The following is an 18298-nucleotide window of genomic DNA, read 5'->3' on the forward strand; positions in this document are numbered from 1 at the left end:
CAGTGCCTGCCCTCTGGAATGAGGTTCCTCCTGAGATTCAAATGGCCCCCACCCTACTGCTATTTCGAAGGGCCCTGAAGATGTGGCACTTTGACCCAGCCTTTGGCGAGGATGACTGATGCCCCTTTCTTCCTTTTCCTTGTTCCCATCTGGGTTTGTTTTCTTTCCCATCTTTGTTCTTTTGTCTTGTGCTGTCTTTGTATTGTTCTTTGTTTTTAAATGTTTTTAACAATTGGGAATCAGGCAGCATATACGTTTCATAAATTATTAGATGTAACTTGATGTCTCTCTAATTTAAAAGTTAAAATCATATAAACTGGAAGGTGATAACAGCTTTTTGAGGGCAACGGATAATGGCATTCTACAACTCCATCTCTACCAAACAGCTGATTGACAAAATTTTAGCTTTTAAATATACTTCTTGTGCTGGCAATACCAACTACATTGCTTACTCCACACTGACTGCCAGGATCAGTATTTTCAGTTAGGGCTCTCTTTACAATCTCTTCAATCATCAGTCTTTATATTAGTCTTGCCCCCTTAGCCTATGTATGTATGTATGTATATGTGTGTAAGTGTGTGTGTATCCAAAACCTTCATGTTTGTCATCCAGTAGAAATTACCCTAGAGTTTGAGAACATGATATTGCAAAATCTTTAATAACTTTATTCCTGCACTATACTAAAGGATTGGTAGCCACTTCAAACATAAACCACATAAAAAGCTATGTGAAAAATAGCTTCCCTTTTGGTTTGGCTGATTTTTGACAATGCTGATGAAAACTCACCCCAACTGCTCAGAAGAAAAGATCCCTAAAGAGCAAAGGAAGAATGCAAATTTTAACTACTACAGGAGCTTGCTCTGTAGGACTGCCCTGTTGGAGGGAGCCTAGACATGTCTTAATTCTTAAATGTTTATATGGTATTTTTATATACCATTGTTTGTATTTATCCCAAGCCATTTTGGGAAGCATCTTATCCCAAAAGGTAGGACATAAACAATCTCAATAAATAAATGACAACATGCCTATTCACACTTTACCTAAGTTCAAATGTACATGTTTAATAAGATACATAATTCGCAATACAGCATACAGTACATTTGGAAAGTATTCAGACCCCCTTCATTTTTTTCAATTTTGTTATATTGCAGTCTGATACTACAATCGTTCAAATTCATTTTTTTTCTCATTAATCTACACTCAGTACCCCATAGTGACAAAGTGAAAACAGAATTTTAGAAATGTCTGTAAATTTATTAAAAAGGAAAAACTGAAATATCACATGTATGTAAGTATTCAGACCCTTTGCAACAACACTTGAAATTTAGCTCAGGTGCCTCCCATTTCTCTTGATAGTTGCTGAGCTGTTTCTACACCTTGATTGGAGTCCACCTGTAGTAAATTAAATTGATTGGACATGATTTGGAAAGGCACACACCTCTCTATAGAAGGCCTCACAGCTGACAATGCATACCATATCAGAGCAAAAGCTGTGAGGCCAGAGGAACTGCCTTGCAGAGCTCAGAGACAAGATTACTGCAAGGCACAGATCTGGGGAAGGCTACAAAAAAATTCTGCTGCACTGAAGGTTCCCAAGAGCACAGTGGCCTCCATATTTCTCAAATGGAAGAAGTTTGGCACAACCAGACTCTTCCAAGAGCTGGTCACCTGGCCAAACTGAGCAATCGGGGGAGAAGAGCCTTAGTAAGAGAGGTGACCAAGAACCCGATGGTCACTCTGATTGAGCTCCAGAGATCCTGTGTGGAGATGGGACAAAGTTCCAGAAGGACAACCATCACTGCAGCCCTCCACCGATCTGGGCTTTATGGCAGAGTGGCTAGATGGAAGCCTCTCCTCAGTGCAAATCACACGAAAGCCCACTTGGAGTTTGCAAAACAGCACCTGAAGGACTCTCAGACTGTGAGGAAACAGATTCTCTGGTCTGATGAAACCAAGATTGAACTGTTTGCCCTCAATTCTAAACGTTATGTCTGGAGGCACCGCTCATCACCTGCCCAATACCATCCCAACAGTGAAGCATGGTGGTGCAGGATCATGCTGTGGGAGTGTTTTTCAGCAGCAGGGACTGGGAGACTGGTAAGGGTTAAGGGAAAGCTGAATGGAGCAAAGTACAGAGATATCCTCAATGAAAACCTGTTCCACAGTGCTCAGGACCTCAGACTGGGCCGAAGCTTCACCTTCCAACATGACAACAATCCTAAGCACACAGCCAAGACAACACAGAAATGGCTTAGGGACAACTCTGTGAATGTCCTAGAGTGGCCCAGCCAGAGCCCTGACTTGAACCCTATTGAACATCTCTGGAGAGACCTGAAAATGGCTGTCCACCAACGGTCCCCATCCAACCTGATTGAGCTTGAGAGGATTTGCAAAGAAGAATGGCAGAAAATCCCCCAATCCAGGTGTGCAAAGCTTGTCACGTCATACCGAAAAAGACTTGAGGCTGTAATTGTTGCCAAAGGTGCTTCAACAAAGTACTGAGTAAAGGGTCTGAATACTTGCATACATGTGATATTTCAGTTTTTCCTTTTTAATAAATTTACAGACATTTCTAAAATTCTGTTTTCACTGTCATTATAGGGAACTGAGTGTAGATTAATGAGAAAAAAAATGAATTTGAACAATTGTAGTATCAGGCTGCAACATAACAAAATTGAAAAAAGTGAAGGGGGTCTGAATACTTTCCAAATGCACTGTATGTATTACTCTGCCATTTATTGTTTGCAAGTCTGTTTTTCCATTCCTAGTAGCATTCTAATGGCATTGTATTTCCAAAAGGTAGCAAAATATTCTTTAAGAATGTTATTTGAATACTGCTTTGCATGTTTAAAAGGAAGAAGGAAAAATCATGGCAGAAATTCAGGCTAGGACAAAATACGGCCAACCGTGAATCAGAGAAAGGTAGAATGCAAGCAGGTATGTGGGAATTAAAAATAGCTATAAGTAAGTATGTCCCTATTGTGAATGTTTTGCAGAGCTGAACAATTTATCACGAAGTTTTGCTGTACATTCAAGAATTATTAATAATCTACCAAACATCCATCAATATTAATTACTAGCCTCTTACCTTCAAGCACTGGATTAGACTGTAAAAGTTGTTCTTTTACTTGATTAACTTCTGCTCCCTTGCCACAAACTGCTGCTACATAAGACATGACAAGTTTGCTGGCTTCTATAGGTTATAAAAGAGAGAAAAAATTAGGTATTTTCCACACAAAATAATTTATAATACAAATTCCTGAATGAATCACTCAGGTATACAGTAAAGCACTTCTCAAGTTCATCCTTGTTTTCTACAATTATCTTTGTTTGTTTATTATCTTGGTAACATACAGGTAGTCCTTGAGTTATGACTGCAATTGGGACTGGAATTGCAGTCGCTAAGCAATGCAATCATAAAGCATGACATCACATGACCACATTGCTTCATGACTGCAGTCCAGGCAGTCCTAGTTGTTTGTTTATTTGATTTCTGTATCCGCCCATCTCAGCAAGTGACTCTGGGTGGCTTACAACAATAAAGCCACAGAACAGTTAAAAGACTTACAATTAAAACAATTAAAATACAACATAAATACAAGATAAATATACATGGCTGCCAAGTAAGCAATGTATGGATGTTAATATAACCAAGAGGTGGGACCATCCACATGCTCAAGGCCCCAGGCCTGGGCACAAAGCCAGGTCTTCATGGCCTTACGAAAGGCCAACAGGGTTGGGGACATCCTAATTTCTGGAGGGAGGATGTTCCAGAGGGCAGGCGCTATGGAAGAGAAGGCACGCCTTCTAGTTCCCACCAACTGACACTCCCTGGCTGACGGGACCCGTAACATACCCAACCTGCCAGATCAAATTAGACAGGTAGAAACAGCTGGGAGAAGATGGTCCCTTAGGTAACCTGGTCCCCAAGCCATGAAGGGCTTTAAAGGTGACAACCAGCACCTTGAATTGCACCCAGAAGCACACCAGCAACCAATGCAGCTGACGTAACACTGGTGTTACATGTGTCCAGTATCTGACACCATTTACTATCCATGCAGCTGCATTCTGCACCAGTTGAAGCTTCCGAATGCTCTTCAAGGGCAGCCCCATTACAGTAATCCAGACAGGAGGTCACCAGGGCATGAGTGACTGTGAGCAAAGCCTCTCGGTCTAGGAGTGGGTGCAGCTGGCGCACAACTTGAAGGTGTGCAAAGGCCCTCCTAGCCATGGCTGCCACCTGTTCTTCGAGCGGGAGCCATGAGTCTACGAGGACCCCCAGATTGCGCACCGGGTCCATCTGGGGCAGTGCAACCCCATCCAAGACCAATGATGGAAAAACCTTGTCACCAGAAAGCCCACAAAACCAAAGCCACTCAGTCTTGCTTGGGTTGAGTCGAAGCCCATTGCACCCGATCCAGGCCCTTACAGCCTCCAGGCACTGGGTCAGGACATCCACAGCATCACTCAGGAGGTCTGGGGTAGAGATATAAAGCTGAGTATCATCAGCATATTTATGGTATCTTACCCCAAACTGTCAGATCACCTCCCCCAACAGCCTCATGTAGATGTTAAATAGGAGAGGGGAGAGAACCGAGCCCTTAGGCACCCCACAAAGTAGGGGATGTGGGCTGGACCTCTCCCCACCAGCAACACTGACTGGAACCAACCCTGGAGGAAGGAGGAGAACCAACACAACACTGTGCTGCTCACCCCGAACTCCTGAAGCCGGTCCAGAAGGATACCATGATTGATGGTATCGAAGGCCGCTGAGAAGTCAAGAAAAGCGAGGATGGTCGCACTGTCCCTATCTTGCTCCCACCAGAGGTCATCTAAGGGCCAATCTCTCTCTCTCAGCCCTGGGAAGCAGGCATCAATGGCAAACCACTTCAGAATAACCTTGCCAAGAAAACTCCAGGGACTTGTCCAGGTAGTCACCAGGAGTCAACAATGACTTGAAGGCACACAAGCACAAAAAACCCCAGTATATAGGTACCCAATTTATACTCTTGCACTCTTCTTGGCTGCAGGACTCAACTAGTAAAGCTGGAGAGATAGAAATCCAAGAAGAACCTAAGGTTTACTCACTTACTATCTCTTTCTCTAGAATCCTTCCTAGCATACGCCTCTCTTGCATTGACCTCCTTTTGCCCAGTCCGTTCTTCATATGTTATCAAATTTCTGCACACCTTTAATTGCCAGTTCCCAAGTTGTTATGTTTCCCCAACCACGAACATTGATTCCCACATTGCTGCCAAGATCTCATCTTTCCAGGCCCACATCTACCCTCCATCAGCAGCAGACACTCAGTCATTTGAACAAAGAAGGCTCCACAATCTCAAGTGAAACAGATTTATGACTTGAGTAAGAACAAAGTCTGCTATCTGGAAGTGGGCATTTTAATATGGCTAGTCAAAGTCCTACATTTCCAAGACTGGATTAACAAAAGAACATACATGCTAATATCCTAGAATTAAGAAAAGGTCTAATAATAGATACATTACCTGTTTTCCCAGCTCCACTCTCTCCAGTTATAAGTATACATTGGTCTTTATCCTGGTCTCTCAAAGATCGATATGCTTCATCTGACAGGGCAAAACTATGGAATAAAGTATGACATACTGAGATAACTAGGTCACATCCAGTGGTACTCAAGAAGCACCAAAATGTTTAAATACTTCAACAATTTTTGCTGATAAGCTAATATAAAACTGTACAAATTATAGTGGAACTTTAGTTATTACAAATGAATGTCACCAGCTGCCTGTATTCTTTTCTTACAGACTGCTGGCCATTCATAAATATCTGAAGATGAAACTACAGTTTCTGTACTTTAACTGTAACTCATATACTTCAAATATGCAATGGAGAAGTTGGTTATAGGCTCATATTAAGAAGCTTTTAAGAGAGGATAAGAGTGTCAAAAATCTGAACATATTACCTTTTCACAGAAAAATTTAGATATCAGAAGGCACACTTACCTGTACTCCCGGAGAGCAATATCTCTCATTCAACAAGAAAAATTAGGAGAGGTGACACACAAACACCATTCATACCAACAATCCACCACATCTAGGATATGAAATGGCAGCCACTGCTATTTTTCACTATCAGTTCCAAAAATGGGATAGTACAGATCAGGAAAACTCAAGTTTGCTAGCTGGAATACAATAAAAGCTAATATTGCATGTTATATCTGCAGCTGGAGCAAGCCACCCACACACTATTCTTAGACCTCACTTAGATCACCATTAACACATGCTTCAGTTCTAGAACTCATATGGAATTATACACTAAAATATTTTAAGTAGCAGTAGTTAGTTAGTTAGTTAAATGTATTGGCTGCACAACTCCAGTAAGTTATTAACATGTATGTTTCAGGGCTATGTTGGGATTACTTGGATTTATTCTCCAAGATTTTGTCCAACATGCATGTGATGTTGAGACTTAAGCAGTACTATAACATGAAAGTAATTGTATTTTACACTTACAGTAGAATCTTGGTTAACCAAACTCAAGCAACCTGCACTCTCAAGCAACTGGCAAAAAAATGAAGAAATAACACATTTAATAAAAATTTAAATAAAATCAATTTTTAGCAGAAAGGTAAGTTTAAACTTGGTGCGCCACGCTGCACCAATCTGATCCCCCTCCAGCAGAAAGGCAAGTCCAAACCCACCTTTTAAAAGGTAAGCCCAAACCCACCCGCCCCCACGAGAAAAGGACTGGACCGGCACGACACACCAAGCCCAAACCCACCCCTCTGCCAGAAAGGGATCAGCTGATCCCTCTCTAGCAGAAAAGCAAGTCCAAACTTGGGGCGCCTATTTTTAATAGTAACCCTCAAGCAACCGGACACTGCATTTATCCGGCATCTACCAATCCCCTTGGGTGCTGGTTAACCGAGATTCTACTGTATAAGCATAAAGCCTCTGTATTTGAATATCAAATTCAAATAACTGAATAATTTTAAACATTACACATAACAACACAGAGATTAAAATCAAGCACTGAAGTTGTTGCCTAGTGTTGTAGAAACATCTGCAAGCAAACAACCAACTTCAGAGAGCACCAAGGACTCCACAGGTCAACCCTGAGCTACAGATACTCTCTTCTATTGGTACTAAAATCACAGTCATCTGAACATTTTTTTTTCTTACAAAATAAGAAAGGGATATAAACTATAGTTGAAATTTAAGCTGAGATGGTAAGAAAGGATATTTAAAAGGTCTTCATATATCTTCACTTTTTTTCCCTCTGAAATACCATGAGCACACAACAACCTCTAACATCTCTCATCCTCAGCTAGGAGAATTCCCAAAAATTGTATTTACATTAAGAAACATTCCACATGGGGTGGGGTGGGGAATGTCTACCTGGGAAAGTATTGTAGAAAAAAAACTATAACATTACTAATCATGAAATCAGTACACCTTTCAGATAAGAACTCTTAGCTGTCTTTGGCTCAAAAGGCTAAGCCAAGTTGGATTTAATTAGTTTTTGGATGAATCAGGAAATGCCAGAGCTGTTGTCTAAACAGAAAAAATAAAATAAAATCCCAGAAAAAAACCCAGACAAATCATTTCCAAAAAATAGTATTTAACATTATTTAAAAGTTTAAATAAAAATGCAAGTAAGTATAAATGCTGTAGCTCATACCATTCCCTGGTTTTCAAGTTAACTGCTTTACAAAAATTTCGAAACCACATTTAAAGGGAGTAAAACAGTGTGGACTAAAGATTTAAGAAATTATATCCTTCTTCACTGTCAGCAGCCTTTTATAGTGATCTGAACAACTAGCAACCAAAACCACTGGTGTTTTCGAATGGCATTGTTTATTTGGGAAAATTGGATACAATGCCCAACTTTCTTTACCAATATTCATTTTAGGCTGACCAGAAGCAACATTTAGTTCATATCTATGAACACTGCATCAAATCTGCTGATTCTACACTAAGCAATACCTGTGCATTTTCAACTTGACAGGCTTACGTGCTGCTATAGACTTGTGCTGAAATCATTTATGGACTTTGATTATTGTCCTACACAGTATGCAACCACTCAGTTTTAACTGCACTTACAGACTCCATTAACATAAATGAAGACATTTAATCAGTTCAACACTCTAAGGGAACACAGGTGAATCTTAGCAAAGTTTTATCTGGAGAGAACTATAGTGGCTTAGCGGATATGAACAGGACTATCAGCTCAAATTTCTCTTTCACTTTGTATGTAACATTTGGAAACTGTTCTCATCTCTGATTTTTTTTTTCATTTTCTGACACCACTACTACAAGACTATTATCAAGAACAACTTCATGGGTTCTGTGGAAATGAACTTTGATAAACTTAATTTACTGCTGTAGTAGTCTTAGCTTACCATAAATCTTGCCATAATCAAATCAAAACAGTTAATTACAGCCATAAGGCCAGATTAAATTTTGCCATAAATTTCAATAGTTTCAAACTGTTCTTTAAACTTATTCCAAGAAATAAATTTTAATTTAATTTTTAAATCCAAGTGCATACCTATTCAGCCTTGGAGTGCTCTGAATATCATCTCATCTCATTTTAAGCCTGCATTTGGCCAAAATCTTTTCATTTTGGGCACTTTAGTGTTGTTTTAGAATTATTATTATCTTATTGAAACATCTCTAGTAGTAGTGTTTTGACTTCTTCGTCCCTGTGGTTCAGCAGTAGGTTGAAAACATCTCAGGAGACAAATTTTACAATTTATTTTGGATAACTATCGTTATTACTTCTCACAATGCACGATTACATCAGGCATTGTCCTTAAATGGCCTGGACTAGAATTTCAGCTGATAAAATTTGATTCTACTGTACAGGTTTCTTCCCCCATCCCCTACCCAAGGGAAAGGCTCCATTTGGGTAATCAAGCTGCAGTCTGCTACCTCCATATGCTGTTGAAGCCACACAGAATCCCACTTGGCACGGGCAATCACCTTCTAAAATAATGTCACAATTGGCCTAAGAATGGGAATTGTTCCACTGGCAGAAAGAGAAAAATAGATTCTAAACATTCTGCAAGCAGTTTCTGATAAGCAGCAAATGTGAGTATTCATCTCTAAGTATTAAATGCCTCTGTATTAGAGTAACCCCACTGTAAAGGAGTCATCTGAGTCTGTCACTGCTAACTTCAAAACAACACTAGCTGCCACCACTTTCATCCTTTAATTACCTACACAATCCAAACAAGAGCCTGGTAGAAACTGAGATCTGATGCATGGCTTTTTAAGAAGCCACTCTCACTAATACAAGCATCAATAAAGAAAAAGTGCCAAATGGTATGCTACATTTCATAAGATATATGAAAAGCCCAAGTGTAAAGAGAAGTGAAATCTTGTATACAGAAAAGCTCCTGAACAGAGATCTAAAAAAAAGTGAAAGGTGGTGAGGAATCCTTTGTTTGTTTTTTTAACGGGGCTTCTTCATGGAGCCAACAAAGAATGTCAACACCCCTCTTTAAAATTTACCGATGACTTTAACACATCAAATACACTTCAATAGAATCCAACAGCCTTTTCTGTTATAATCCACTGCACTCCTAAAATGCTATTCCGGAAGCAAAGGGAAATCTTAGATTGAAATCTAACGGGCTTGAGCAATTGCAGTAAAAAAGCAAAAGAATATAATAAACTCCAATACAAGAAAATATTTTGCAGGCATGCACAAAGCTTTTAGGATTTTTCCCCCTAATTTCTTACAACTCTTTGGACTAAATTACATATCTCAAGAATTAATTAATTTATCAATCAATCAAATTTTGCCACCACCCATCTCCCCCAAAAGAACATCATCTGTATTTTCAACCAGTGAGAAGCAGATAGAAAGGAGTGGACTGAATTTCTCAGACACAAACGCTACTACAGGAGAGGCTGAAAAGAAGGACTTACATTTAATCACATTTGCTTTGCATGTTGATGAGAAACCAAGGATCTGAGTAGGCTCCAGTCCACACAAAAATTCCAACTCATCCAGTTGGAGTCATCTGTGCATACCACAGAGCACTAAAACTACATCAACTGCAAACTACTTGAGACAGCCACAACCTTCTTTTCCAGTCTGGAGCTGGTGAGGGGGGAATCACCTCTGCAGCTATATGTTGACAGCACAAACAGCAGAGAAAATCCATGCTGAATACGAGTATCAGGAATTGTAGGATTTTATCCCTTTCCTAATTTCAAACTTGGGTTTACAGAGGGGAAAAGTTTTACCTATTTTATTTAATGACAATTACTGAACACCCATTGGACATTGGACAAAACACCCATTGGACAAAAGAGTCCCTTCCAAAACAACTATAAAAGAATACACCGGCCAAGGTATTGAGCTGGCACTGAAGTCTACCGTCAACCACAGAAGCTCACTAGGTCATTTTGGCCAGTCCCTCTCTCTTAACCCTCTACACCACAGGATTGTTTTTGTGGGAAAAATGAGAGGAAGGAACACTATATATGCCACTTTGAAGGCAAGGCAGAATGTAAGACCAAGAAGCACACAAATAAAAATATGCAATGAAGTACAGAAAAACAAACAAACATAACCACTGAAACCAAACATAAAACACTAAAATCAATCATGCACTAAAATTAAGACCCCAGTAACAGCTCTAGGTCATGTGCCTAATGACAGTTACTGAGAATGCATGTCTTTAGAGTCCTTCAAACAGGAGTTCAGAGATAAGGAATGGCATATCCCATCTACAAGTGAATTCCATTAGAATGGTACTGTCACAAGGAAAAAAAAACCTTGTATCTTTCATGGCTGCCAATTTTATTGATCCTAGAAGCTGATAAAAAAGAAGGGCCTCAGGGCCAGATTAACGGATTAATTATATGGAGTGCAAATGATCCCCAATTTTTTTAATTGTCTCATATTTCTTTATGATTTTTTACTCTCATGAATCAAGATGACCATGCATAGTTTGGATATATTAGTTTCTATTAAATTAGCAGCATCCTGCAGCAGCCTATACCAATAGGCCCAATTCCTCCACAGAACCAAATAGTCAGTGTGTGTAAATCTCATGACAAAATGGCCTAGCAAAGACGAAAGGCCAAACCTTAATTCATCATTCTCCTACCCAGCCAAGATCATGAAGTTGTTCAACCTTGCTGTCATTTGGCTCATTCTCACATCTTAATCAGATATGGCAAGTACACCTCAGACTTCCATGACTGACTTCTTTTGATGTACACAATAAATGAGATTTACATGTCTTTGTCACAGGCAAATCCTTTGAATTTTACAGAGCCAATAATACAGAGCTTTTCTTTCTGCCATTCTAATCCAAAAGCATACTAATTAGTCATTCAAAATTGTACAAAAGGGAAGTTCCATGCCAAAGCACAGCTACAAGGAATACATATATCAACACTCATTCATATCTATTAGCATTAGCAGCCCAAAATCCATGTACAGACCTTTTTATTTATTTCCATGTCAAGACCATTGTACCCTAGGCATACCTTTATCTTCCTTTGCTTCTTAATGAAATCCTAGCTCCTGAAACAAGATCTTAAAGAAGTACCTTCATGTAAATGTTTAATTCATATTAACAGCTCTGTCAGCCATAATCTATCACCCACTCTAATCTTTCCTTCCCTTCCAGCTCTGACACTATTATTTTGAATTTGAAAGTTAAACTTCACGAGAACCTAACAAGATATCATTAGCCTTCAATTCCCATCACGGCATTCTTCTGCTCTTAACATACTATCTTTTGAAGGCCAATATATTTAGTGAAAACTCTTAATTTATAGGGCAGTTAGCTTAATGTCAGTTTGGGGTAAAATGGTAGAAAGTATGGTGAAAGGTGAAAGATCCCCTGTGCAAGCACCGAGTCATATCTGATCCTTTGAGGGGACACCGCTTTCATGACGTTTTCTTGGCAGACTATGGCGGGGTGGTTTGCCATTGCCTTCCCCAGTCATCACCTTCCCCAGCAAGCTGGGTACTCATTTTACCGACCTCAGGAGGATGGAAGGCTGAGTCAACCTGAGCCAGCTACCTGAAAATCCAGCTTCCGCTGGGATCAAACTCGGGTCATGGGGAGAGTTTCGGTTGCAATACTGCCGCCTACCACTCTGCGCCACATGAGGCTCTACTTAAAGTATGGTTAAAGAAAAAAAAATAAGGCATATAGCAAAACAAGCTTAGCTGAAAAGGCAGCAACATGGCTCTGCAAGGATAAGTTGTTTCACTAACTTTCTAGACTTTGGAGCCCTAACAAGCATGTAGACAGGGCTAAACCAAAAGATATGGTATACTTAGGCTTCCCAAAAAACTGTAATATTCTCCTGTGCAAACTCAGTAGCTGTTGCATAAAAGTCATGTGCTCTATAAACAGGGGGGGGGGGGGAGTTTTCATTCAGAAAAATGTTCATAAAGTGAGGTGCTCCAAGGGATCACAGCTGCAACTTGTAGGGTGTAAAAAAGAGTTCAAAAGAATAATGTCATCATGAATGATGCACCTCTCCTTGAAGTATTAAAGCAGCCACATCCTTACATCCTTTGGAAGACTTCTCCTGCTGTTTTGAAAGCTGACTCTAATTGCGTACATTTATAACTCCTTCACTTCAATGAAGTGAAATGACTGTGCACACACACATAGGCACAGATGGCTAGAAACTATGTTCAAAGTAACTACATGAGCCTTCTAAAGGATGCAACGTTTTTAATGCTCTGAGGGGACTGCTTCACTCATGTTAATACACTCTGTATAGCAACCCTTCGGAATGCTTTGCACAGTACTGGTAATACTTTTTAATTGGTATATAAATGATCTGGTGAGAGTGAGATGATCATATCTGCTGATCATACCATGTATAATGTAATAAAATCCAAAGGGAAATATGAAGAGCTTTAAAATGATTTCTTCAAACTGGGTGAACAGGCTGCCTCAAAATGACAAATGCAGTCCTATGTAAGTAAATGCAAAGGTGATGCATACTGGCACAAGAATCCACACTTCCCAAATACACTGATGAGATCTGAGTTGGCAGTGAATGATCTGGAGTCATGATGTCCAATGAAAATGCAAGCACAGTGTGCAGCTGCTGAAAAAATAATCTTTGTTTTAGATTAACTAAAAAGGGAACTGGGAAAAAAATGCTACAGTAATGTTCTTATAAAAATCTTTAGAGATCACACTAGGATTACTGCATAGATTACCGCTCAAAAAAAAACATTTTTAAAAAAGGAGGGGAGAAGGACAATCAAAATCATTACTGTACTGTGTGTTTGTGTTTACTCATTCTGAAAAATACCTAAAGTTTTATTTCCTCTATCATAGTGCCATTCATTATAAATAAGCATGTGAATATTCAGGACTGATGAAAGGAAGTACTTCTTTGTACACCACATAGTTTAACTGTGAAATTAGCTAACATCAGAAATAGTTTTGGCCACCAATATATTGTGTTAAAAAGAAACTTGACAGATTCATGGAACATTGGGCTATCAATGGCAACAACTCCTGATTTTGTTTACTGTCACTGGAACTACAGGCAGCATGCACTAGTTACTAGGGAGCAACAGCGGAAGAGTGTATCATCCAGGTGCCTGGTTTTGTCAGCTTCCTGTACACATCTGGTCGACTGCTACGTGACATAGAATGCTGGATTAGATAGGCCACCGCTTCATTCAGCAAGGTTTTCTTATGTCCTTAACAATAGCCTTTAAGAAGTAGTGAGCCAAGAGACTTTACCTTTTCCTGTAAATTTGGTATTCTAGCCACTAAACAAATTTCTGGATTACAACAGGAGATGAAGAAAATTGTCCTTTATTCTCTTTGACTTGGAATGGATAATATTTGCATTTAACAGCTTCTCATTTTAGTCATCCCTTCATTAATTTCAATACGTTTTATCCATGTCTCCACAGGTCCAATAATACGAAGCTCAGACCATCCCAACTAGCCCCCTGAATCTGCCCAACTCTGTGCCATCTTCCTTCTACTTTTGAGCAGCCTTTTTTCTTCCTCAAACCTGGCATACACTTCTCCATTTCAGTCCTCCATGCTCACTTTACCATTCAAATGCTAGTGATGCATATGCTCCTTCCGTCATTACTCTATATTTGATTATTCTAATCTCTGACTTTGATCTCAATGCTCATTTCGCACTTTACAAAGAAGTGTTAAAAATATTCCTTTTCCTCCCTTAGGCATTTCACTTCCTACTGCTGTGCAATGCGGTTTACCATTAAAGACCTACAAGTGTTCCTCCTAAACACACAAACAGTGAATGTGTGAACAAAATCCTAAAGTAATCAAATCCAGAGTAGAGGTTTGTAGCTATAAATGTTGAATCACATGTCCAGAGCTAATGACATGTTGGGACAGCCCCTATGATCTCATGGCAACCGTATCAATATATAATCCCCTTCATATAGTCAGCATTTATAGCTACAAACCTCAATGACATGCCAGTCTTCTGAGCAACCATATAATTACAGAACCAAATAAATCTTTTGAATTCATCTTACTTAAGACATTCAAACATGTGTTTCAAATTTTGTCACGATTTCAGCAAGACTATTCACTACATTAAAAAAAATGAAAGAATGGCTTGTTGCAAAGTTGTTTCATAAAAGATAAACATATCATGTGTTTTTGCCACATCAATCTTTCCTCCTCAGATAACATGGGATAGCTATTTAAATTACTCAGTGTTGAACAGCCATGTTCTCTTTGCAAAACTTTATTTTAAAGATTCAAATATTTGATCAGCTTTTACTTGTCATTCTCTGCACTCCTCTTTTCAAAAGCTGTGTAGCTCCTAGAAAAAGGAAATAGATATTCATAATTCCAACTCGCCATACTATATAGAGGAATGAAAACAATATGGCAAAGATTTGAGCTAACATCACAAAAAGCATTAGTTCACTCATAATCCCACATTACGCAGTTTTTAAAATCTATTTAGCTACTTAACGTCATTAAGATTTGAAATTTTAAATTTTGAAATGTTTCCCTTCAGCAAAATGTCACTGTTCTGTTTTGCTTTATTCAGATCAAGTTAATTAAAAACCTTTCTTTCAAAATGACCTTCAGAATAAGTATTTGGTCAACTTTCTAATTTTATTCTATAAAAATGAACTCAAGGAAAGAAATAGAAAACTTTATATCTTATCACCTTAATATTTATTTCTTTAAAGCTAAATGTCTCAAGGATCTAGTCTGGTGGTGTGGTTGAGGCACCAGGCTAGAAACTGGGAGTCTGTGTGTTCTAGTCCCACCTTAGGCATGAAGCCAGCTGGGCAACTTTGGGCCAGTCACTCACTATCAGCCCTAGGAAGGAGGCAATGGCAAGCCACTCCTGAAAATTCTTGCCAAGGAAACTGCAGGGACTACTCCAGGCAGTCACCAGGAGTCAACAATTACTCAAAGGCATACGGTCATTGGTAAATGTCTCAGGATGCTTCAGACCAAGTTTTAACATTTGCAAAATAGCCATCAAGGATGCTGTAACTTTTCCATGGACTTAATACCATGCACTCAGCCATAATGTGGTTTGTTTTGGTGTTAGAATAATACACAAATGCAGAATAGCTCAATAAACAATTTTTAGTTTGTTTTAGAACAATTACAGTTTGACACCTTACAGTTATCTTAGTGACTGCTACTGTAATTGGGTGTGCTATGTACGTGGAATTGCATGGTTCATTTCTGCTTTCCTGGTTTATTCATTATTTCTTTTTGTGTTCTGCCCAAGCCTCTAACAAGAAAGAATAGCTAAGAAAGGAAAGGGAAATGAGCCCAGGACTTAGCCAAGCAATGAGTAATAACTCATATGAAAAACTGACTCTGGCTTAGTTCTGATCTAAATTTGTGAAAGCAGCAATTGTTAAACAGTCCATTAATTGTAATTGGAGTACTCAAAGGTATCAAAAGCAAAGGAACTATTTAAAATATATTCCCTAAATATAAACCCAACTACTAATTCATATATACACATATACAATATATTCATATATTTGTGTACATACATATACATATACAATATATTCATATATTTGTGTACATACATATACATATTCACATATATTCATATATATATATATATATTCATGCATATGTTCATATATATATATATATATATATATATATATATATATATTCATGTATGTGTCCATATATGTATGTATGTATGTATGCCAGATGAAAAAAAAGAATTGGATAATAATTTTTCACAGACAGAAAGACTATTATCTGAAATCGAAATATGCCACACTTGTGCTTAAAAGGGTCTATCACATATACACTTTTCTGTTTTTTCTGTGAAATAAAGTAAATTAAAATTTACTTCAAAGCTTCAGTGCATTTTTCAATCTAAAGTTTACATTCTGTAGATAAAAAATGAGATTGTCGTCTTAGCATTTCAATGAGCTTTTTTGCAAGGACCAGGACAGTCTCCAAATGCAACCTTTCCCCCAACTCCCCCCCCCTCGGGCTGCCACTTCACATATTCCCTTCATTAAGCAACCAATTGTGCGATCTGTTCTGGCTGCTCACCCACAGCAGGTGGCATATCCTCGCATACAATGCCCCCACCATCTGGAATACCATCAGCGGCTCCAAGTCTAATTGACTCAAGCTCTTTACAAATCCCACATTAAATAATGTACATGCTTATGATAATAAAGAAGACCAATTTCTATAGCTGAGAATTGGAGGAAAGAGAATCAGCTATCATAATTCATTTTCCCTTTTATCCTAGCCTATCTCATAGAGAGACTTACATTCTACATATGTGCAGCAAAAATGGGATATCTTTTTGCTTCCGTAGGAATTTAGTAATTTTGAAGCACAATCTCAAATGTTTGGAAATGTTTCATTCGCTATTCAATAGTGTATTTTTTTAAAAAAAATGAGAAAAATGAGATTTCATCCTTTATAAAAAAAATGTGGGGACAGGAAAAGATAAAAAAGTAGTGGAATTCAAATCCTTGAGATTCCAAAATATAACTACCACTTTTTTTTAAAAAAACCTTCATAAACATATAAACAGAAAAGTAACAGTGAACCTGCCTTTATTAGCTAACTACTTTAAAATTATGTGTTTCTGATTGATGAACTGGAAGCTCTGATCTAAAAATTTAAGAATAAGTTTTTTAAAAAAATATTCAAAACCCAATTGCAAGGATTTAAAACAAAACTGCAGCAGAGCCTGTTTTACATTCTCCTCCTTTTTCTCCTAAAATAAGCATTTCTAAGATAAGCGTTCCTTACCTCCTCTTAAGGTAGATCTCTATCCATGAAGTCAAAGTTAAAAAGTAAAATGGACTACGCAGTGTGGAGAGGAAAGAAGAATTAAGGATCCAGTAATGAGAAGCACAAATCATCACAGTACAGAGCACAGGTGTTGCCCAAAAGGATCCTACATAATTACTTCTAATTTAGAATGGTTATGTAAGTTCAGGCTTTTCATGGGCTTCCACCACCTCTCTGAAAGTGAAGGAGAGGTGCGCATCTCCAGTATAATAAAGATTAGCTTCCCCCTTGCATTACTTAGCTATTTTCTCCCATAGTGCTTCTTTTGCCATTTAATCTGCTCACTATTTCCTTGTAAAATAAGTCTCAGATTGTACAACTACAAAAGGTAGTAGCAACCACAAAGTCAGATCACAGGTGTTGCCAAAGTACTGCTGCACAGCTAAAATTGTTTATCTGCATTTACTTCTTATGCTCCCCTTAGCAGGCTGGTTAAGAAACAAGCGTCAAACTCCTAAGGGCATAACACTTTACTAGATGTGTAAAAAAAAAGCTGTTGTGATGATTTTTAAAGTGTGTGGGAGGTATTTTAATATACACTGTAAACAACCATGAAACCCGTTGAGCATCACCAGTACAAAACTGTAATAAATACATACATCTGTAATTTGACTGTGATAAACTTAAGTGCATAGTACAGTTCCTCACAGGGAAACTGCTTTGCCTCTGATCATTCTGGTTGTCCTTGTCAATAGCTGAATTTTCCACAGAACCTGCACATTTGGACTTGCTTCACGAGCTTGTAAGCCCTACGTTGTCATACTCTGTACAGGTAGGCATCACTAACAACCACAACTGGAACCGGAATTTCAGTTGCTAAGCAAAAGGGTCATTAAGTGAATGAAGTTAACCATGTGGTTGTTAAGTGAATTGTGCAGTCCCCCATTGATTTTGCTTGCCAGAAGTCGGCTGGGAAGGTCAAAAATGGCAATCACGTGACCCCGGGATGTTGCGATGTCAAAAATGTGAACCGAAGTGCAAGGACAGGTTGTAAGCCATTT

The 18298-nt window shown here is 38.6% G+C and overlaps 1 protein-coding gene across 3 annotated transcripts in view; it reads right to left on the reverse strand.

The window, feature by feature from the left end:
- Positions 1 to 18298, reverse strand: part of MYO1B (myosin IB) — a 139229-nt gene that overhangs the window by 65053 nt on the left and 55878 nt on the right. For all 3 annotated transcript variants that reach the window (XM_063318054.1, XM_063318053.1, XM_063318052.1), the window contains exons 4-5: positions 5506 to 5600; positions 3090 to 3194 (exon numbers count right to left, since the gene is read on the reverse strand). In XM_063318054.1, coding sequence (XP_063174124.1) covers positions 3090 to 3194; positions 5506 to 5600 — 200 coding nt within the window. The remainder of the gene's footprint in view (positions 1 to 3089; positions 3195 to 5505; positions 5601 to 18298) is intronic.

Source organism: Candoia aspera, chromosome 1 (genome assembly GCF_035149785.1).
Source record: "Candoia aspera isolate rCanAsp1 chromosome 1, rCanAsp1.hap2, whole genome shotgun sequence".
Classification (NCBI taxonomy): domain Eukaryota; kingdom Metazoa; phylum Chordata; class Lepidosauria; order Squamata; family Boidae; genus Candoia; species Candoia aspera.